General features: G+C 34.2%; 1 protein-coding gene across 8 annotated transcripts in view; it reads left to right on the top strand.

Moving 5' to 3' along the window:
- CDH18 (cadherin 18) overlaps positions 1–24308 on the top strand; it is an 838900-nt gene that overhangs the window by 757142 nt on the left and 57450 nt on the right. For all 8 annotated transcript variants that reach the window (XM_084783756.1, XM_084783758.1, XM_084783759.1 and 5 more), the window contains 2 exons: positions 8017–8270; positions 20903–21039. In XM_084783756.1, coding sequence (XP_084639882.1) covers positions 8017–8270; positions 20903–21039 — 391 coding nt within the window. The remainder of the gene's footprint in view (positions 1–8016; positions 8271–20902; positions 21040–24308) is intronic.

Below are 24308 nucleotides of genomic sequence, written 5' to 3'. Positions count from 1 at the left end.
AATTGGAAGAATTATTATAGTTTGATTTAGCACCCACTTGCATATCGAAGAAGAGGACACATACACACACACAAACACACAAACACTCACATATGTACACACATATATGTGTGTAATAGATAAGATCATCACACCTGTATGTACATATATTATATATATATATATAATATATATCTACTGTATATATATGTGTGTGTGTGTGGGTGTGTTTGTGTGACTACCTACTACACACATGTATATATATATATATATATATATATATATACATATACACACACATATATATATATATATATATATATATATATGCATGTGTATTAAATGTCTATGTGTGTGTATGTGTGTGTATATTCAGGTCACAATTTGGCTCCTACATATAAAATCTGCATCTAATTCTTCAAAATTCCTTTCTATTTCATGCATAGCACAACCCCACCTCAACACATTCACACATCTCAGTGCTCAACAAATTCAATCTGAAGACCCAAATCCTTCTATCTAAATCTAATATTGGTGAAACTCTGAGTATATTTGATACTAGGGCAACAATCTTTATCTGTGGACTTATAAGCTTAGAAAATAATCCTTTTGCAGTCAAATGCAGTGGTAGGAGAGGCACAGAATGCAGTTAACACACCTGACATCTTAAAGTTGACAAAATGGATGAAATAAGAAATTTCTACTACAAAAGCAGTTTAAAATCTAGCAAGGTACGTTTCATTTGATTTCAAGTCCTGAGGACAACCCTTTATGGCTCTGGTCAGTTCTCTGAGCCTGCAGCTTTGCAGTCCACTGACTCAGCTCAGTGCTTACCTTGTCTGAAATCTATGTTTGTCTTAAAAGGAATCTCTATTACCCATAGCAGCTAAGCTGAGATTCCAGAACAAACCCCTGGCATCGCTGGCTGGTTGTTGAGTAACAGTGCAATCAGAGTGCCTAGACACCAAGTGATGCTTTACTTACCAGTAATGTCTGAACATACACCTAACCAAGGAATGCCAAGAAACACAGTTTTTAGCAAAGTCCCTACACTGAATAAGGAATCTTTTGACTTTAAAGGATCCTGTGGTACTTTTTCCAATGAGGTGTATTTCTTGGCTACAAAAGATTGTTGGATATTTTTTTAAAATCTCTCTCTCTCTCTCTCTCTCTCTCTCTCTCTCTCTCTCTCTCTCTCTCTCTCTGTCTCTCTGTCTCTCTCTCTCTCTCTCTCTCTCTCTGTCTCTCTCTCTCTCTCCCTCTCTCTCTGCCACCCCCACCCCCATATGTGTGTGCTGGGGTATGTGGTGGTGCTTTCATTTGCATGCAGGCATATATCCGTAAAACAAAGGACATCTTTCTGGAGTCAGTTCACTCCTTCTACTGTGTAGATCACAAGAATCAAAGCAATACCCATGAGGCATGGCAACAAGCAAGTTTAATAACATAGTCTTTTCACTTTACTGAATATAGTTTTTTTTCCTAATCTAGTTTAGTGTAGTTAAAAACAACATTGTTAGCATTTAAAATATTATACATATATATTTTTTTTCTTCATATTCTCTCCACTCTTCTAATTTCACCAAGATGTTTCACACCACCCTACATTTCACACTTTTGTTCTCATTTTATCTCAAGCAAAACACAACAACAATAAAAAATACATAATGGAGAAACAAAAACAAGCATAGAAAAAAGACAGAATTTTATGTTTGCCACTTTTTCCTGATATCTCACATGAAGTATTGTAGATATAGCCACTGTCACTTCATTGGAGAACACAGAATTTATTCACTTTTCTTAGCAGGTATCCATTATAAATATTTTCTTAGAGGTAGGACTTTGTGCCTACTAGTCTTTTCATTGCTTCAATTTTGTCTGGTTGAATATGTGGTCATGTTGTGCAAGCTCTCTCTGTCTCTGTGAGATCATATGTCCCTGAGTCCTGTTGTGACTGGGAGACACATTTCCTGGAAGTCACTCACCACTTTTGGCCTTTGCAATCTTTCTTCTTCATAGATATCTGAGTCCTGATGTGAGGAGTTTGTTAATGGCATCCAATTTAAGACAGAGTACCCCAAAGTCACTTGCTATCTTCACACTGTTCATTTGTAGAGGTTTAAATGGGGAAGAGAAAGGAGGGAAGAATAAAGTAGAGAATATTGGTCATAATAACTAACAGCAAATGATATTTGTAAAGGCATATGGAAACTTAATATTCTAAAAGCTTCCTAAATGTATATATGACAAATTTAAAAAGTTCCTTCTATTGTACTTATATAGTGCATATATATGTGTGTGTACTTATACACTATACTACACACACACACACACACACACACACACACACACACACACACACAAAGATTTATATAATGCATTACACAATGTCCCAGATAGGCATCATATGTTACCAAGTAAAACCCCAATAATAGAGCAGGTTCCATCTTTTTGTCTTGCTAGCCAAAAGGACATCTCGTAGTCGTCCAACCACCATGGGCACTGGAGAATTCTATTTGTTACCTTGCACATCCTGATGGCAAAGCCCTATTGATAAACACACCACTTACTTATGTCATTAAACATGGAGTAATTATATGTGTCCAATGAGAAACCAGAAGCTTCACCCATACTGCCTATCATTTGCAATGCTGAAGCATACCGTGCATATTTCTAGAGCACTGGGAGTCTTATCCTCAATCTCCCTCAATCATAAACGCTGTTACATACCATATACCTGTCAAATAGGTAACTGGGCCTGCCTGCCAAATATTCCCACAGAATATTGTTACAAATGTTATTGGATTGTACAACCACTTTTTGGGTAGACTTAAGGCAACTCTGTTAGTTGGAGCATACATCTGACACTGAAAACAAGGCCAGTAAATTGAGAGTAACTAGGTCATGAGTACTCAGAAAACAGAAATCGCTATTATTATTATACTGTTAAATGAACATATCAATAAAACAGCCCGTGATGACATATTGCTATAATCATAGATCTGTGCTTCACTCATCAATTAGGAAAGCTGCTACCTGCAGTATATCATAGTGAGTGTAGCTTTTTAAGTTATAATTCATGTATTCACGGCTGGAGGGATGGCTCTGCAGTTAACAACACTGTCTGCTCCTCCAGAGGTCCTGAGTTTGATTCTCATCAACTGCATGGTGGCTCACAACTCTCTACACTGGGAACTGATGCCCTCTTCTGAGTGCATCTATCATTCATTCATTCATTCATTCATTCATTCATTCACTTTAGATTTATCAACTACTTAGTGGTGGGTTATTTACTTAGTGTTTGTAGTACCCTGTTCAGTAGTCATTATCACAATAGATGACTGAATAAACCAACAAAGCTCACAGAGACTGGAAGGCAATAATTTGTTTCCTAAGCCAAACATGATATTCTCCACCGTTGAGTGTTGAGTGAGATCTGACTCTCACATGAACTTTGGTGCCCCTTTTCTGATCACGTCCCTTGGACGGGGAGGCCTGGTGGCACTCAGAGGAAGGATAGCAAGTTACCAAGAAGAGACTCGATATTCTAAGAGCATATATAGGGGGAGGAGGTCTCCATCAATCATAGACATAGGGGAGGGGAGAAGGGGGTAAGTAGGAGGGAGTGAAGAATGGGAGGAAACAGGGGAAGGGCTAACAATCAAGATGTAATATGAACAAATCAATAAAAAAATTAAAAAAAGAAGTAAACCTAAAAGAAATCCTAATAAAACAGAAACGAAAGAAAACTAAACAAATGAATTAAAAAACCTACAGAGCAATGTTTTGTTTATATACCTGGAATTTTTCCAAAGCATTTTAATTTATCTTTATTATTTTTGATGCAGAAACATTGTAAGGTTAGCTGCCTCTCACACTAAATACAAACTAATGATGCAGATGAGGCATTCCACCCAGGAGATTGTTCCAGATCTGCAGTCTGTAAACTATGATTCAAATAATCACACCCAACCACTAACAAGTATATGAGTGAAACAGAATCTTTAAATAATAATAAAAATAATTGCCAAGGACTAGAGTCTATTATTTTAATAAAGATTCATATCATAAAACGGAGAAACACTGTGTCCATAATGCCTCTGTTAGCTTGAAAATTACATAGAAACATGTATTTGACACAATAAAACAAAATTATGATAAAACTTTAATTTATCATAAACAATCATTGACTTTATAATATACTTTTCATAACTTTATAATATTTAAGTAGAAAATGCTATGGGTTTAGGTTACAAATTCCTAGATTTTTCATGTTATTGATTTTCATTATACATCAATAGTCCAAATGAATTTTCCCTTTTATTTCTTTTCAGTTTGATCTTTTGATTTATATGACTTGGTAAATAGGTTTTGCCATTTCTAACATACTGTGTTTGATGAATTTTATTTGGATGAAAGAAACTTGCATGTATATAAGGAATATTAAGCTCCACAGAAGAATACTATATAGAATCTAAAAATCCAAAGATTTATAGTTTCTTTTATTATAAATGATGGATATGTGAATCTGTTTTCCACAGTGACAATATAGGTACATAATACATTGTAGTATTTATATACTTCTGTGATTATAATATGAAGAATAATGTACTTGATATTGAATGCATACAAAATACATGAATGATTACACTTCCTCCTAGTTGTCTATAAGACAATTCAATATTACCGATTATTGTTCATAAAGGAAACTCTTAATATGTTTCCAATTGTGATGGTAAATCTGTCTTTAAATTTCTGACCCAATCTGACATTATTCTCTTCTTTCTTTGTGGCTGCAGATGGTCCCTATCCATCCATCTGCCAGTCTTGGCAAAAAAGCCTCCCAGGATGATTATCTCTGCCTGGAGGTAGTTAAGCTTATATTAGATGATCATTAACATGAAACCATGTGTCCATGAAAACAGCCTGCACCTTACCATTAGGTGGGCAGCACTAAGACAAGTGACATCTATTTTGTCAAAAGGATCTGTTAGAAAAATCTGTGTTCTCTCCTAAATACACATTTTAATAATAACATAAAAAAAAAGTCCTAAATGTGACCAATACTTTCTTCACTAACTCAGTGAGTCAAAAGGATTACAATTCTATAAGAATGAATGAATGAAGATGTACGTTTTAAAATTCCATGTTGTGAGAAAGAAATGATGTACTACTAGCAAAGCAAATATAACCAGGATTTTAGAATAATGAGAACAGTGATCAAAAAATTATACACAAAAGAAGGTTTAATAAATAATATTATAAGCACTAATCTAAAGCAAATATGAGTTATCTAGGCTTCTGCTTCTGAGCAATGACATCCATATACACATAGTTTGGTCTAGATATAAAGAGGGTAGTGTCTATCCACAATTATTTTTATTATTGTTATGTAAAAATTTAATTATTTTATTGTATAATTAAATATGTGTTCCATCAGTATGAAAACCATGTGAATTCCTGGTGCATTGGTGATCAAGTTCCTTCCAACTGGAGTAATGGACAATTGTGAACTTCCATATGGGTGCTGGAAACCAGCAGGAGGTCCTCTATGGCCTGTAAACACTGAGCTTCTATCCAGCACAAACCTCATCTTCAAAATGCACCAAATGTTCACAAACTTTCGAATAACGTACTTAAATTTGTGTGAGGTTTATAAAGCCCTCAGAGACAGATTCTTATTTCTTGAAAGCAGAATGGAAACTAGAAAAAAGTGTTCAATATGTATATCCTGACCAGACTTAGGTCTTCTTGGAGAAAGAGTCATTAATTATGTTAAGGATTTATTTTTAGTTTCAGCTCTTTCTCCAAAAAAATAACTCCAATTAGTAGACTACAGACTTCAGATTTAATTAGCCTATCATTAAAAGTGTATAAATCTAAATGCATAAGGTTTTTACTCTATGTGCATATAAGCAGATTAATTATGTCCAAGTTTTGAGAATTTGAGCTTTTTTGATTTTTCAAATAAGCTACTTACTTATAATAAAATTAATAAAATGACTACTGAGGTCCATATTTACCCATGTCACTATGGCTTTAGGAACCTCCAAGTTCTAAGCTCTGATTTGAAACAAAATAGATGTTATCTTGTCTATATAATATTTGCAACCTAAGAAGTCCAATTTTCAAGGCAGTCAGGAAGAGTCAGAAGACATGGTCATTGATAGTGCTGAGGATCATATTTACAGGATCCCTTTAATAATACTTTTTTGGTACCTTTTCTCTGTAATGTGGAGTGAGGCATAAATGACTCACCCAAAATCACATGCTGAAGCTTCATCTTCATTATGAAATAGCTGGACGTGGAGTCTCAAAGAGATGCTTAGGCATGGGTAATGTATTCACAAAAGGAATTATGTATTTAATAAGAACATAAACAATTAATGTTTCCATATCCAAAATCTAAGGATACAGAAAGAGTCTGTTTGCAAAATTGGATGTGGGCCTGATTGGACAGCAGATCTGCTAGCTCTTTGTTATAGAATATCCATGCATTTAGAACTGTTGTAAGATTGTGTTTTCTGGTAAAAAAAATCTCCAATCCTGTGATGTTCTATCTAAGCAACCAAAATTTACTAGGACAGGCCTTTGGGTAAAGGAAAGTATCCTAGCCCATCTATAAGGAATGGATATATCTGGTTCCAGCAAGAACAAAAAGGCTATGATGTTCAATCAGTACTGTTTCAAATTAGGAGTAAAAGGAATGAACTAGTTCTAGGTACTCGTTTAAACAGATATTTATCAAGATGAGTAGCTTCAATGAATACTTCAATAGATTCCAAGTAAAAGAAAGCTTCTCATACCATCTGTTATAAATTCTCTATCCAAATTTTCATAAAGTTAAAACTAAATCTGAGATCACTTTTTCTAACAGACCCATATACAAAAATAAATGAACCCAATGGTTAGCATTTACCAACTTTCAGTTCTCAGAAAGTAAATTCACATATTTACATGTATATCTTTATTAGTTTGTACCAATGCTGACATGAATAATAATCAATATGATGTACAAATTTAATATAAAATAGTTATCTACTATTTTGTATCCTAAAATAACATAATCTCATTTTTGGGACAAAGTGTAGGATAACATCATTGCATATTAGTCAATTACAATGTCCAATATATATTTTTAATCAAGGTAGTTATTTTTTGTAGGACTGATTATATAGTTCAATTATTGAATTTTTCTTAATGCATCAGACAATGGTTCTTTCCACAAAAACACAAAATGCTCCAACTTGGAAAATGTTTAATTAAGGAAGAAACTAAAATGATTATAATGACCTAGTTATATAGGGTCAAAGCTGAAATAGTTATAATGAAGCAAAGAAAAAAGGCTGCTATTAAAACTTTGCTCCAAATATAATCTAATAAGGAATTTGAGAAACAAAGTAGATTAAATATGTGACTAAAACAAAGAAATACTGTGAGAAAATCACATAAATGTAAAAAGCTACTTCAAGTCTTATTCCTTTTCCTTGTTTAAATACATACTTATCAATTCATTTCTGGATTTTTTGAGGCAGAGGTTTTGTGTGTAGCTCTGGCTGTCCAGGAACTAGATCTGTAGACCATGCTGGCCTGAAACTCCCAAGGTAGCCCTGCCCCTGCCACCCTAATGTTGAGATATCAGGCATGCGCCACCACTGCCCAGCTCATTCACATTTTAAACAAGTTACCAGCAGATGTTTTTAGATTATCCGTTTAAATATTTCTAGCTGGTGGAAGATGGCGAGGACGAACTAGAAACGTGTCTCTGGAAAGGCATATTGTTTTCCCGAGAGGAATTTGGTTGTGTATCTAGTTATCATCACATTTTAGAGCTATGCAAAGATAACTACAGATTAAGCCCTGGGTTGCTAAAACTTCTGTATGGATATCGTAATTCAGGAAAATACTATAGCTGTTGTTTGAAAGAAAAGTAAGTTGGCTTATACCTAGTATGGTTCTCATAAAGTATAAAAATAACTCTTATGTTTGAAAAAATGTGAAACTTTTACCATTGGCTGCCCTGTTTTTCCTTTACAGCCACTGAATTATGAGAAAAAAAAGTCCTATACACTCAACATCGAAGGAGCAAATACACACCTGGACTTCCGCTTTTCCCACTTGGGTCCATTTAAAGATGCCACGATGCTGAAGATCATAGTTGGAGATGTGGATGAACCACCACTGTTTTCTATGCCCTCCTATGTCATGGAAGTCTATGAAAATGCTAAGATTGGGACAATTGTTGGCACCGTCTTGGCACAGGATCCAGACATTGCTAATAGCTTAGTAAGGTATGGTATATTCTTGATCTCACAAGTGCTTGAGGATTTGGTTTATTTCTTAAGGTAATTTAATGTGAATTAAAGTATAGTTAAATATTTTATTCAGATGGGTTTTGAATTATTGCAATTAAGTAATTATCTGAATAATTTAGTAGAGAAGAGTTTATTAAATTATCAATATATAGCAATTGTTATCCAAGAATACCGAATTATATGTCATCTAAACATCTGTTGGAAATTTCAACTTATAATTAGAGTAGTCCAAAGGCAAATATAGTGGTCCTTTGAAGCAACTGCTATGTAGATGCTGTTTTTCATTAAGCTGTGTTCAACAAGATAATTTCCCTCAATAAAAGAGAGAGAGAGGAGTGATTAAGAAAGCTCCTCATATTAACCTCAAGCCTCCATATACACACATGTACATGTGGACTCACATCCACACACATGACATACATATGTGTGAATCACACCCTACACACAGATACACAGAGAGAGAGAGAGAGAGAGAGAGAGAACGAGAGAGAGAGAGAGAGAGAGAGAGAGAGAGAGAGAGAGAGAGAGAGAGAGAGACAGGCAAGCAGGCCGACAGACATACAGACAGACACAGACAGAGAGACAAAGATACACAGATTCCAAAACAGAGACAGAATGGAAATGACAGAAAGACAGATAAGCACACACAGAATCCTTCTGCCCCCACCCCCGTGTTATGGAAAACGTAGATAAAATTTCCCATTGATTTAAAGAGTTGGCATACTTTATTTAGGAAAAATGTATCCATAAAATTAACTAGATAAACTTTGATTAATTGAAGATAATAAATATGGATAGAATGTTAAAGGTAAAGTTTGGGGAATAATTCTGACACCCCTGTTGACAACCGGTTCATAGTCCACACTAGCTATGTGACTTTTTCTGTAAAAGACACATAAAATCTTTCTGATTTGTTGTGAGGTCACAGGATGATCATACCACCAAGTAGAATTTTCTGAATGTAACCACCACTCAATAAAGGCTAATGGTTTTAAGGAAATATAGAACAGTAAGTCAGAGTCTAGACTTGAAAGGCCAAAGACTAATGTTTCTTTACTACACTGTGAGTGGTATTTCTTCAACTTTGTGGTTCTCAACTTTATTATATTTAAATAAAGAAATATATATCAGATGTAAGTAGAATAAAATGAAGGGTTTAGTACAAACCTAAGTACATAAATGCTTTCTGTAGCTTAAATTTAATTATATAATGTAAGAAGAATAATTAATATTCTCACATAATGAAAAATGTTTTTTTTAATCTTATCAATGGCAAAAAGAACTACATATATGCACATGCATTTAGATTCTTTGTCTATATTTATCTCCATTGAATTCTAATTTTTATTTTAGAAAGTTTTACACCCTTAAGAATTTCTAGTTTTTTCATAAAGTTTTTATTCTTGTATTTTACCCTTTATTAACAACAACAACAACACTCCATTTTATATTATAAGCTGATTATAGTGTCTGTTTAATTGTAAAGATTATATGTACAAAGAAAATATTTTCCATAAAAATGTAGGTTCAACTCTTGTTTACTCTTGTTTTATTTTCAATCCCAAAGATGGGTGAGAAAGACTACCAACATAAGCCACCATGGCAAAATAATTAAAGCAGCTTTAGTATCCGTGTACACGGGCTGTCCAGCCTTAAGTCTGAGTTCAAATGGTCAGCTTTGGAGGTGAAGAAGACAAAACTTTTTATAGTTCCAGTGTAGAGGGTTTCCAAACGGGGGACTTGGCAACCAAAATAGTTGGGGTTACAGGGGTTAATCCAAATGTCCTCCTGAAACAAAGGCATGACTGCAAAGTGGATATAACAAGGCAGTCATACCAACAGGTAATCATAAAAAGGTAGTCTTAGGTAGTCATATAACCCTTTTTGCTCTCGATTTGTTTTATTAATTTTCTTTTTCATTAGATATTTTACATATACATTTATATTACTATACATATATACAATAAACTACTTATATCAAAAAGAACTATGAAACAATCATGGATTATATAAAGGTTACATTGATAGTGTTTTGGCTTTTGTATTAGGCAATCTTGAAGTAAACATCTTTCCTATTGTGGTGAATCTAAATTCTGAATGTAAATTAATATCTGTCATATCTCATCATTATCAACGTAAAACATCTATCTAGACCTAAAACCCATCTCAACCCCTAAACAACTAAACTTAATTGTAAAACCAAACTCTCTGTTCTTCAACCCCATCAGAGGCTTGAGAAGGAATAAAATTAATTACCTGAAGTATACAGGGACTGCAGGTTAGCAGCTTCCCAAATGAGAAGATGACAGAGACAGTTTGCTAGGAATAGCATCCGTGCTCCAGTTTTTAAATGTTGAGAAATCTAGGCTTAATTAGTGTCCTGTGTAGGACAATCTGAAATGCTGGACCAATTGGGGTTGGATAAGATTACAAGATGGTTATAAGCAACTTTTGAAAAGACATGATTCGTACTTATCTGATTATAACATAGCCAGCTTCTAAACAGTGTACTTTTATTTTCTTAGCTCCATTTCAGGATCTTGGTGTATATGGATTGAGGGGAAGCCTCCTATGTTCCATTACTACCATGGCATATCCTCAGTACACATGTGTTCTCAAACTAGCTACTTGGTTCATCTGCAAGGACTCTTCTCCCAGTCTTACAACTTTAAACCTCCCAAAGACCCTGTCTATGCATTTTGATGGCTAGAAGTGTCTAGAATACAACAGTGTGAGGACTGTGACTGAAAGAACTCAGGACACTCAATCAGTAAAACCGTTCACATCACATCACAAAGAATTCTGGGGCCCCAAATACACATAAGGCTAAGAGGGAGAAATTCTGATACATCTGAACATAAATGAAATGTTATGGAAAATTTATTAATAAAAAAATTTAAAGATCTTTATGGAATATAGTGTCAGTCCTCCTAAATCATAGGCTGCATGCTCATGTGACTGTCCTCACATTCTCTAATCAATCTAAAAAATAAACTAGTTTTACAAACAATTTTTTTGCCCTGTGATATTTCCAATTGCCTTAGTATTTTCCACATGTTATTGGAAGTTTAACAGACCCCTCACAGCATTAAATGTTGCTACAGAGAGATGATTGATGCATTGTCTTCAAATGCTAATTGGTTTATTAGCATACACATTATTTTATGTTTTGTTTTGATTCAAAAAGTAAAATGAATTTACTTTAGTTGTCTTGAAATAATTAGAAACTTTAAAGCTGTTCCTAGCGTGTATAATTTACATAACATTTGTACTTGATTTTAATAAAAATGTGTCATTCATGTAGGATGCAAGGTGAGAACAATGAAAAAGGGAGAAAAATAATCACAAAAATAAAAATAAGCCCCATTAGTCTTTCTTTCATGAAAGTACTCGGAGGGGATGTTCCTGGGCATGAGCCAGGAAGTGCATTAATTTCCCATTCACACAATTGATAATAAAACTATTTGCAATCTTAGAGGAATTTGTGAAATTGTGCTTAATTTTATTCGTTTGTACTTAAGTTTTTAAAAGTATTAGATTATTCACATTTTTATAGCAAACTATATCAAGGTTATGTTTTGTTTTGTTTTCTTCATTGTCTGTTGTTTAGCTCAAAATCACATAAAATTTCCAGAAATATAATCATCACTTTTTCTTTAAAAATACATTAAATCAGAAGCTGGAAGCTTACAAGCACTGAGAGCTCTTTGGTATAGACAGTCTACTTACTTTCTAGCTTAATAGAAGCTGAATTAAGGAATTTTACCTTGGAGGAGCTGGAAAATACAAAATCCTGTCTCAAGTAGGCTGAATATACTCAGTCCCCCCAAAACTTGGAAATTCTATGAAATAGTATGACAATAGTTAGAGTTTACATTTTTACAGGTAAAATTTTAACACATTTTACAAAGCACTGTAAATTTTCCATTAAGAAACAAAAACCAAGTGTCTTTTTGTTTTGTTTTTGGAGACAAGGTTTCCATGTGTAGCCTTAGCAGTCCTAGGCTTGCTTTGTAGACCAGGGTGGCCTAAAACTCACAGTGATCTGCCTGCCTCTGCCTCCCGAGTGCTGGGATTAATGGTGAGTGCCACCACGCCTGGCCAAAGTGCCTATTTTTTAAAACTTGAATTTTAATTGCTAGGAAATCAAGGAAGCTTTAATTAACCCAAAAAAAGCCAGTGATTAAGATCCTAACTGGAGGCTGTTTTTGTATAGATTGATATAGACACGAGGAAGTGGGTGCAGTGATGACAGTGCCTTTCCATTTCATTCTAATATCTAAGTAATAAAGTGGGTCATATATGTAAGAATTTTTCAATATAAAAACATAACCTTAAACATTAGTACATAAAATGGAAATGTATAGCCATTCCTTGCAAGAAGCAATATTTGAAGCTAAAATTACATAAAATATCCTCTATTTGCAACTTTACTTCCTTCACTTGATTTGGAATCTAAATTTTCCTACATATTTATTAAGAAATAATCCTTTTTACTTGAATTATTTTAAGAGAGGAAAAAAAGAACAAAAAATGAATAATTATTTTACATGATCCCAATGACTTAATTTGTTTGCTTACATATGAAATGTAATCATTATTATATTTTAAACTATTAATCAGTTTGTAAATAAGTTTTTAAAGTATGACATCTTTTTTTTAAATAATAGCTGAGAATGTAAATGTTTATGTAGGCTGTTCTGAGATTTATTAGAATGTGGGTGGGTAAATACAGCCAGGATGTTTACTGCATCTTTTCTGGTATGCTGATTTTCTTATGCCTCCTGTAATATTCACATTGTGTGTGATGGAATATAAAGGACCAGTGCTCCACTAGCTGGGAATGTTAAAAACGCATGAAGAATGAAGATTTAAAAATAAATCTATAGTCAGATTGGCAACACTGAAGAAGCTAAATTGAAAGAAAAAAATCTGAGATTAAGTACTTGACTCATAGATTTCAATTGACAAATTTATGTAGAATTTATCTCATTTACAACTTAGACTAAGCCGGGCATGGTGGCACACGCCTTTAATCCCAGCACTCGAGAGGCAGAGGCGAGCAGGTCACTGTGAGTTTGAGGCCAGCCTGGTCTACAAAGTGAGTCCAGGACAGCCAAGGCTACAGAGAGACCCCGTCTCGAAAAACCAAAAACAAAACAAAACAAAACAAAAACAAAAACAAAAAAAACCATAGACTAATTTATGTTGTTCTTTTAGTTCTATCATAAGAATGCCTTAATCAAAACAGTACCAGAATCTCCAAATATAATGGTGATGATCCACCAGAATCATTTAATGAAACATGAGTAGAGACAGAAAAAGTAGTCCTTTTTTTTAAAGACTGTTTCATTGCCTTAACATTGAGATATGTTACAATCAATTAGATACAGTTAATAAAAGCATGCCTAAGACTTTACTTTAAATACCGTGTACATATGACACTTGACATGTAAGGAGCCCACAGATGGCTAGAGCAGCCCTTCTGGGTTTCATTAATGAACAACATCTTGAGATAGAAATTCTAAGTGTTGAGGTCTCAATCAAAAATTAGACATTAAATGCTGACACCACACACTTCTTTTTGATTAACAACACAGACAAACTCTCAGGATAATACAGGCAACTAGTATGTAATATATAATCTGCATTACCTTTTTTCCCATGGTATTTTATTATACACTGGAGTGTAGTACCATAATTACCATATGACAAATATTTCTTTTAGTTTATTTACAAATTTATTGAAAATTTTATTGACAAAAGAATGATTATGTTCTGGATATTTGTATGGTTAATATATTTCTTGTCCTAGCCTTCTGAAGAAAATGTTTTTAAAAATATAAGTGCTTGCTATTTTTCAGATGAGTGACCTTTAATTTCACTGCAGATAAATGCAGGTTTCCATGTTATCCCATAAGATCTGAGATAAATAAAGAGTTTTTTCAACTATCATTCATAATCAACCACCTTAGAAAACAACTACATGAGAAAGAAATCTCAGTGGGTTCTCTTTACTACCTACAAGTATACAAAGAATAATAGAAATAATTTGTATTTTAGTCTAACTAATACTCTTAAAGAAAATCAGTAAAGAAATATATTTTAACACATGCTTGAAATTAAGTTTTTTTTGAAAGAGAAGTCTATAAAGAATAAAGCAAGTACCCATGAGAAATGAGATTTTGTTACTGAAATGAAAAACAACTTTTCCAATACACTTGAATGTAAAAAAAAATTATCGTTTACCCTGTTCCTACAATATCACCGGGGAATTGATTGACAAATGAAGAACTCTCTGATTTCTTTGTTGGGGAAAATCATCATTAAATGTACTCATTCGTTATATTGAATACTTATTTTAATCATAGCTTGTCTCCCTGTGTGTTGGTCATTGAAGTGCTAATTGAAATAATAAATTTTCTTTTTGTTTTGAAAAATTGTTCCTTATTTTTCACAAGAAAAATAAAAGTTCTCCTGGGCTGGAAGACCTTTCAGTTTGAACTGCAAAAAAATAAAATAAAATAAAATATACATATTGTGAGTATTAACATACACATGTTTTATGTCATAATAGGAAGTTCTATAAAATAAATAATCATAACTCATAATTCTGTGTAGGAAAGAAAACTGTCAGATGATTTCTTGCTAGGTAAGTTGCAAACAGAAGCATATTTGCTAATGCTAAAATATTAATGATTACATCATCAACTAACCCAGAAGGGTTATTTTTCATGATTTGTTATTATGTTTCTTTTTTAACATATACATTTATATAATTACCCATGAATAAAATAAACTACATACAGGAGGAAGAATCACAAGACAATCAGCAATTATATAAATGTTACATTCATAGTGATTTGGCCATTTGTATTTGGCAAACTTGAAGTAAACTTCTTTCCTATCTAGTTGGGTCTAACTTTCTGAATGGAAATCAATATCTATCGTATTTCATCTCTATTAGCTTAAAACATCTATCTTGATATAAAAACATCATGACCCCTAACCAACTAAGCTTAATTGTAAGACTAAACTGTCTGCTCTTCAACCCCGTGAGAGACTTAAGAAGGAATAAAACTTAAATACCCAAGTGAACCAGTAGTGCAGGTTAGCAGCTTCCAAAATGAAAAAATGACCGAGACAGTTTACTGCCTGAACAGTCACACAACACTCTCTATAAGGTTGGAGCATCATCTTCAGCCTTCTAACCCAATATATCTGACAGACATATTTGCGAGGCAGGAACTATTGAGAACTTGATTGCCCTGTCTTGGCAGAGTTTGGCCATCGACTCTGCCTGCATCTAAGCTTGCCCATTTTTAGGCAGAAATCTGTCAGTGGCACAAATGAGGAAATTTTCCCAGTGGCTCTTTTGCCACATTTGAAGCCAACACCTTAAGGAGGTTCTTTTATGCTCGTTATCTTTTTTGAGGCAGGCTGGTATTGCCAGGAGTTAACCTGTCTTGTCAAATAATCTTTATTGCTCGATGCTGGAGTAAGTGGAGCACTAACTGCTCACTTTCTTTTTTCTAATTAATTAACATTTTAAAAAATTTTTTACATATACATTTATATTATTACATGTACATACAACAAACTACCTAAAGCAAGAAAAACCATGGCACAATTAGGAATTATATAAATGTTACATTCTCAGTGTTTTGAACATTTGAATTTGACAGCCTTGAAGAAAACATCTTTCCTATCTTGGTGCATCTAAACATTCAGTTGTTAGAATAATAAAGACATCATTAAATGCCATATTCTCTAGGTCTTTGAGGTTTTTTAAGACCTTATTTAACTATTTTCCCATATATATATATATATATATATATATATATATATATATATATATATAATCATATCTATCTGTTAGACCTAGGATATATATTCCTGTGATAAAATTAGACTAGTATTTGACATGACGATGATTTGCATCAGTATACAAAATTCTATTCCATTGGATTAAAAATAACCTCATATCAGAATAACAATTAAGGCCTTTGAGTTGAGGGGTAGATTCAATAATCTATCTTTGGTTCTATCCTCCCTTTACTTTTCTATATGCCCCTTTCTTTCTTTTCAACTCCTATCTGCAGAAGGCTTTTATGGAATACTGGACAATTAAGAATTAGCAGCAACTTTATTGTACTTCCAATAATCTAAGTCTGGAGTATTATGAACCTCACCTTATTAATGGGTACTTATTTGAAGCAATTCTCACAATATTATATTAGTTTTATTTTATTGGTTATCAAATATCTACCTTGTAAAAAGCAATGTAAGAATAATTACATATTTTGTTTCACAGTTTTTAAAGGGTTCACTCATTTCTTGCTTAGCCCAGTGTTCTGAACCCACTACGAGATAGAAAATCATTTGTTGGAGCCATATATCAGAAGAAGGACATTGTGAGCATCAAGCAGTGAAATTGCAGCAGGAAAAGGCTAGGGCAGATAAAGCCTCAAATTCCTGTTCCTGGGACACACTTCCTCTAGTGAAACTTTACCTTCTACTTTTCACAACTTCTCATTAATGGCATATTATGAGTCTATCAGAGATTTAATCTGCTTATTGTGAGAAATTTCATTGTTTAACTTTCTTTTTTATTTATTTCTTTTTTATTTTATTAATTTATTCTTGTTACATCTCAATGGTTATCCCATCCCTTGTATCCTCCCATTCTTCCCTCCCTCCCATTTCCCCCTTATTCCCCTGCCCTATGACTGTTCCTGAGGGGGATTACCTCCCCCTGTATATGTTCATAGGGTATCAAGTCTCTTCTTGGTAACCTGCTGTCCTTCCTCTGAGTGCTACCAGGTCTCCCCCTCCAGGGGACATGGTCAAAGTTGAGGCACCAGAGTATGTGAGAAAGTAATATCCCACTCTCCACTCTACTGTGGAGAGTGTTCTGTCCATTGGTTAGATCTGGGTAGGGGTTTAAGGTTTACCGCCTGTATTGTCCTTGGCTGGTGCCTTAGTTTGAGCGGGACCCCTGGGCCCAAATCTGCCTATCATAATGTTCTACTTGTAGGCTTCTAGGACCCTCTGGATCCTTCTATTTTACCATTCTCCCATGCTTCTCTCATCTAGAGTCCCACTAGAATGTCCTCCCCTCTGTCTCAGTTTCCTGGTAAGTGAAGGCTTTCGTGGGACATGCCCCTTGGGCTAATGTGCAGATATAAGTGAGTATATACCATTTGAGTCTTACTGCTTCTGGGTTAACTCACTCATTATGATCATTTCTAGCTCAATCCATTTGTCCACAAATTTCGGGAATTCCTTGTTTTTAGTAGCTGAGTAGTATTCCATAGTGTATATGTACCACAGTTTCTTTATCCATTCTTCTACTGATGGACACTTAGGCTGTTTCCATGTTCTGGCTATTATGAATAAGGCTGCTATGAACATGGTTGAGCAAATATTCTTGTTGTGTGCTGGAGCATCTTCTGGGTATATTCCAAGGAGTGGAATAGCTGGGTCTTGAGGAAGCTCTATTCCCATTTTTCTGAGATAGCACCAGATAGATTTCCAAAGTGGTTGTACTAGTTTTCATTCCCACCAGCAATGAAGGAGTGTTCCTCTCTCCCCACATCCTTGCCAGCATGTAGTGTCGCTTGAATTTTTTATCTTAGCCATTCTGATGGGTGTAAGATGGAATCTCAGAGTTGTTTTGATTTGCATTTCCCTGATGATTAAGGAGGTTGAGCATTTCTTTAAGTGTTTCTCAGCCATTTGATATTCCTCTTTTGAGAATTCTCTGTTTAGTTCCAAGCCCCATTTCTCAATTGGGTTACTTGGTTTGGTGGTGTTTAATTTCTTGAGTTCTTTATATATTTTGGATATTAGACCTTTGTCAGATGTAGGGTTGGTGAAGATCTTTTCCCAGTCTGTAGGCTGTCGCTTTGTTCTCTTGACAGTGTTTCCTGCCTTACAGAAGCTTCTCAGCCTCATGAGGTCCCATTTATTAATTGTTGATATTAATGTCTGGGCTGTTGATGTTCTGTTCAGGAAGTTGTCTCCTGTGCCAATATGTTCCAGGCTCTTCCCCACTTTTTCTTCTAAGTGACTTAGTGTCTCTGGTTTTATGTTGAGTTTTGTCCGAGGTGACAAATATGGGTCCAGTTTCATTTTTTTACACATAGACATCCAGTTAGACCAGCACCATTTGTTGAAGATGCTATCCCTTTTCCATCGAATGGAATTGGCTTCTTTGTCGAAAATCAAGTGACCATATGTGTGTGGATTCATATCTGGGTCTTCGATTCGATTCCACTGGTCAAACAGCTTGTTGCTGTGCCAGTACCATGCTGTTTTAATTACTATTGCTTTATAGTACAGTTTGAGATCAGGTATAGAGACTCCTCCGGTTGCAAAACGAATACAAGAGCACATCAAAGATATCATTCATCATGACCAAGTAGGCTTCATTCCAGGCATGCAGGGATGGTTTAATATACGGAAATCCATCAATGTAATCCACCACATTAACAAACTGAAAGCAAAAAACCACATGATCATCTCTTTAGACGCAGAGAAAGCATTTGATAAAATCCAACACCCATTCATGTTTAAAGTTTTAGAGAGATCGGGAATACAAGGCACTTACCTCGACATAATAAAGGCTATATATAGGAAACCAATAGCCAAAATCAAAGTAAATGGTGAGATACTCAAGGAAATTCCTTTAAAATCAGGAACAAGGCAAGGCTGCCCACTCTCTCCATATCTCTTCAATATAGTACTCGAAGTTCTAGCCAGAGCAATAAGACAACAAAAGGAGATCAAGGGTATTCAAATGGGAAAGGAGGAAGTCAAATTATCCCTATTTGCAGATGATATGATAGTCTACATAAGTGACCCTCAAAATTCCACCAGAGAACTCGTACAGCTGATAAACACCTTCAGCAAATTGGCTGGATACAAAATTAACTCCAAAAAGTCTGTAGCCTTCCTATACACAAATGACAAGCTTGCAGAGGAAGAAATTAGGAAAACTACACCCTTCACATTAGCCACAAGCAATATAAAGTACTTAGGAGTTACTCTAACTAAGCAAGTGAAGGACTTGTTTTAAAAAAATTTCAAAACTCTAAAGAAAGAGATTGAAGATGACATGAGAAGATGGAAGGATCTTCCTTGCTCATGGATTGGGAGAATTAACATAATAAAAATGGCCATCCTACCAAAAGCAATCTACAGATTCAATGCAATCCCTATCAAAATACCTACACAATTTTTTAAAGACATTGTTTAACTTTCTAATGAAACATCTTCATGAGTTGTGTTCTGCTAATATCTTTGGCATTTCCTAATCCAGTTATATTGACACTAAATATTTTACATCATGACTATATACTATTTTGATGGTTATCTCACATGTAATATAGTAAGTATGTGGCAGTGACAAATCTACAAAATGTTACTATAAGATTCTTTTGTTTATAATAATTATTAGCATTAATTCATAGTACATAGTGATGGGTTTCATAAGCGCATTCCAGTTCAATGCACAATTAAGTGCTTTGACAGTACTTAATTCCTACATTCTCCTCTCTCTTTCCATGTCCATTAGCTTCATATCTTCTCTCAGATAATTTTGCTTCTATGTTATTTTCCCTACAGCTCTCATTTTCCAACATACTCTGACATATGTTTAAAATGGGATACACCTGAAGGTGTGCAGCATCTAGTTATAGCCATTTTCATGAAAGCAATATAGATTTATTCAGTATGTTATGTACTCCATATTTTACTTATCAATTCATTATTGAAAGAGACTTAAGTTAATTCTTAGTATGACTACTGTAAATAACACTGTAACAAATATTTTGTGCAAAAACTTCTGTGTTTCATTAAACTACAAATTTCCTAAAGTAAACCAGAAATGACACTGGTGATTCATGTGCTGTATCTCTTTTAATTTCTTGTGGAATTTCCATAATTTTATCAATGTTTGGGTTATTTTATATTCACATTATCAGTGTGTAAAGATTCTGTATAATATATATGTAGAATGAATAATCATCCTCTTTGAGTCAAGAGTGCTTGATGTACTAACGCATCTCATTATTTCAAAATTCTCCTTGTATGTAGGAGATTAGACCTCATCTTAATATATGTTTATTAATCCTTTCAGAATTTCTTACATATGTACAATATGTTTAAATCCTTGCCACCTTCCAACTTCTCCCAGATTGGCAACCAATCCAGTCCAACTCATTATATTTATATGAGCCTATATAATATATAATGTCCAGTTTGTGCTAACTACATACTCATGGATCTGGGGGGTCATCTACTGAAACACCCCATGCTATACTGAAATGCTAGCTGGCAGTATATAGCTGAGATCCACATAACGTGAGGGTTTGGAAGTGAACGTGGCTTAACTGCATTAGCAGTTTTTGCCCTTAGCTACTGAACCACCTCTCCAGCTTCCAATGCACTGTCTATTTTTATTTATAGAATTTGTTAATTATAGAATTCTCTGTAGTACACTTACTATGTGACTTAATGATTAAAAAGAATTAAAAGCTCCCTTTACTATGTTATATTGTCCTTATTTATCATTACTTACAAAGAAGATTTCCATTCTCTTGCAGGTATTTTATCAACCACAGTGCTGAAGAGGACAGATTTTTCAATATTGATTCCAATACTGGAACTATTAAGACCTCAAAAGTACTTGATAGAGAAGAAACACCTTGGTACAATATTACAGTGACTGCTTCAGAAAAAGGTAAACTGCTTTATGTATCCCAGGAAAACAATTATTGTGCATGAAATCCTATGCACAGATTTCCAGGTCAGCAAGGTACTGCCCATTTTTTCTCAGACTCTCACAGGATGTATAGGTGAAGTCATTCATGAATCTGAATGTAATGAGTTAGTTTTATAGCTTTTCCTTCACTTTCTTCCCAGCATGAAGTTAGAAAATTGGCTTTATAGAATGATTGGTCCTCATCTTTTAGTCAAGAGTACTTGATTTTTTTTCCTCTTAATTGTGCTACTTTTCTGTTCTTGGTACTTAAACTTCACTTATGCCACCAAGTCTTTTCAACATGGGTACTTATCAACTTGGCAGTTCAGCCTTTAGATGTCACTAGAATATTATTGCTTGAATTAGCACTTATAAAATCTGCAATGATAGAATTACATGGAAAATCTCAAAAGTATAAGGATACCCTCATTATACAAATCTTACAGCACAAAGCTTTGGAATAGACACGGATAGAGGGCATTGCATAAACATCTAAAATTAAAAAAAATTTTTTTATGTGAGCATTCAAAAGAGAAAGTTTGACTGTCAGTAAAAATGAAACAAGAAGTATATAGAGATCTATTTTTTGATAATGATGTCTTAATATGTTAGTAAATAAATAAAAGGTACCATTTAGCTTCAGTTTAGAATTGCAGACAAAAGTGGCCTGAATCATTATGAAATATTTCAACATACTTATGAAAAACATACATATAGCTATAGGAGTATTTAATAGTAAAAAATATTGCCATGTGAACCAAAATTATGCTTTTTAATCTCTCAGGATGATGCAGGAAATTTAAAAATATTTTAAGAGATGCATTTAGATGTGATTGGCATGGCATATGTCTGTCAATTTAAATTATATAATTTAGTTGTTCCTCCATTATCACAATGAATACAGAACCATGTTTATTTCTCTTGAAAAGTAAGGAAACCCATGGCCCATATCTGCAGAAACTGGTGGTTGCTGCAGAATAATTACAGAATGTGTGCCGATGTGGCTGATCAGTTTCACTTATAATTTTTTATGGTAGATTCACATCGTAGACTGAGGCATCACAACTCCATAGCTCTTCACTGATAAGTAAAGCTTCCTACATTGTATGTGTCTAGCAAATTTTATTTAACTCTCCATTCTAATGGGTTTAAGTGCAGTTTTGCTTTTAGGTTATTAATAATATTGTTCACATGCATGAAAATACTAGGATAAGAATGTTTCATTTGCATTTTATTGAGTTTATTCTTAAGTGTAGAATTGCTGTTTTATGTGGTTACTACTTACTAAAATATTTCACTGACGAACTATGTTCCTGTTGAGCTGCAACATTTTTTGTGATCTGGAAAATGAGGTTCCAAATTCTGCATATTGCAATTAACAATATTGCAGAGGGTGTGAAGTGATATCCTTGTGTCTTGTCCTATATCTTTGTTATGAATCCATGCAAATCCTTTTATTTATTCTGTACATATTATTTACATTCCTTTAAAAAACATAATTCTAATGAAGTTTCTGAAAATTTCGTCAGTGTGTACATTGTATTTTGATTCGCTCTCATTTTCCCCTATAATTCCTCCTCAGAACCACAACCGTTCCTTTCGTTTCCTTCCAACTTCATGTAGTCTTTTTTTTCTCCTAGTCTACAAAATCCATTTTGTATTGTCCATATAGGTTCTCATGAATATGAGGCCATTTACTAGAGCACAGCCAATATACCTCAAGAAGTCATCAACTCTCCCTAACCCTTCAGCCCTGTCTGGACACACCATAAACTCCTCCCCATCCACACTGACTGGTTGCCTGGCTTGATCTTGTTCTGAAGTGACTACTGTGGGTTCTTAAATGCTTGGTCCTGTCATTTCCAGAAGACGCTATTTTACTGTGTTCTTTCCAACCTATAACTTTTATAATGTTTCTTCTGTCTCTAATCTTATTTAAATTATATTTTCATTATACTGTTGAAAAACAGTTATTCACTAGATCCTTTAAATTGGTGTTATAAGGAACACTAAATGGGTTCATTTCATATCATTATGGTCAAATTTTATTTTCTAAATATCCAGGCTAAATGTGTAATTTTGTATATTTGTTGAAAAGCATTTGAATAAATAATATTGAAAATCAGGTGACAAACTGGAATTATTACATTAAAATGCTTAAAATAATGTTGAAAACATTAATAAACAGCAGAAAGAAACAATTCTTGGCATTTAAACAGAAAATGTTATTTAACTCTAAATCATCACGTATGCCCCCCTTAATATTTGCAGCAAGTAAAAACCAACTTATAAATAAACACAGACATGCATATAAAAATGTATCACTTGTAGTCATTACCAAAGAAAGACCTGTTTCTGTAAAAGTAAAACTTTAGCAACTTAGTAGAGTATTTTTTTTCCTGTTTGCTATTCCTTCTTGTGCGGATAGAGTTAAAACATATCTATTAAGTAAAATAGAATAGTAAATTGTAAAATCCTGCATTTTATAATTGGCAATAAAAAGCCTTAGAGACCCATTCAATGAGCATTACTGAAATATAATTTAATCCCAACTATAAACAGGTGTACAGAAGGAATAAGCACTAGTTAAGATTTTATAACCATGTTGGCAGATTGGTTTCAGAGAAGTGCACAAGCTGGCACTGATTGCTGAGCCTAACTGTCCCGTAGTATTGGCAGAAACTCCTATAATTGTGATCCTTAACTTAAACATTAGCCACATGGGCAAAACACGTTGCTCGTAGTGCAGTTGTTATTTTTTTCCAATTCTTTTAAAAACTCTTCTTAATGTAATATTTTTCTACAGAGTAGACTTTCCTGTAGAATTGCTTCTACTGGTTAATATTCAAAGGACTTTATTTTTTCTACTGTGCGGATTATGCAAATATGAGAAGAGCCCTCTCTAGGCAGAAGAGACAATATATCAAAGTTTAGGAGAACAAGATTGCTTAAGCATGGGGTGCACGTCACACATGTAAGCCTATACCCCCTAAATGTGGGGCAGGAGCCTCACCTAGTGAGGGAGAGTCTGCCAAGGAAATGAGAAAACTGTGATTTCTGTCAACTGGTCAGCCCTGGTGGAGATGCTGTAGATGACAGTGGCGAACTCAATCAGGAGCCCGTGCACACTCAATGAGAGTCAAAGGCAATAAAAGAAACTACATAAAATATGACCAAAAGTTGATTCTTCCATCTGGTTGCCCTTGGTCACTGTGGTGGCTCAGTCACCTAAGCACATGGTAAAAGCC

Source organism: Acomys minous, assembly GCF_964271855.1.
Source record: "Acomys minous genome assembly, chromosome: 5".
Taxonomy (NCBI): Eukaryota; Metazoa; Chordata; class Mammalia; order Rodentia; family Muridae; genus Acomys; species Acomys minous.
This window is presented reverse-complemented; position numbering and strand designations above follow the sequence as displayed.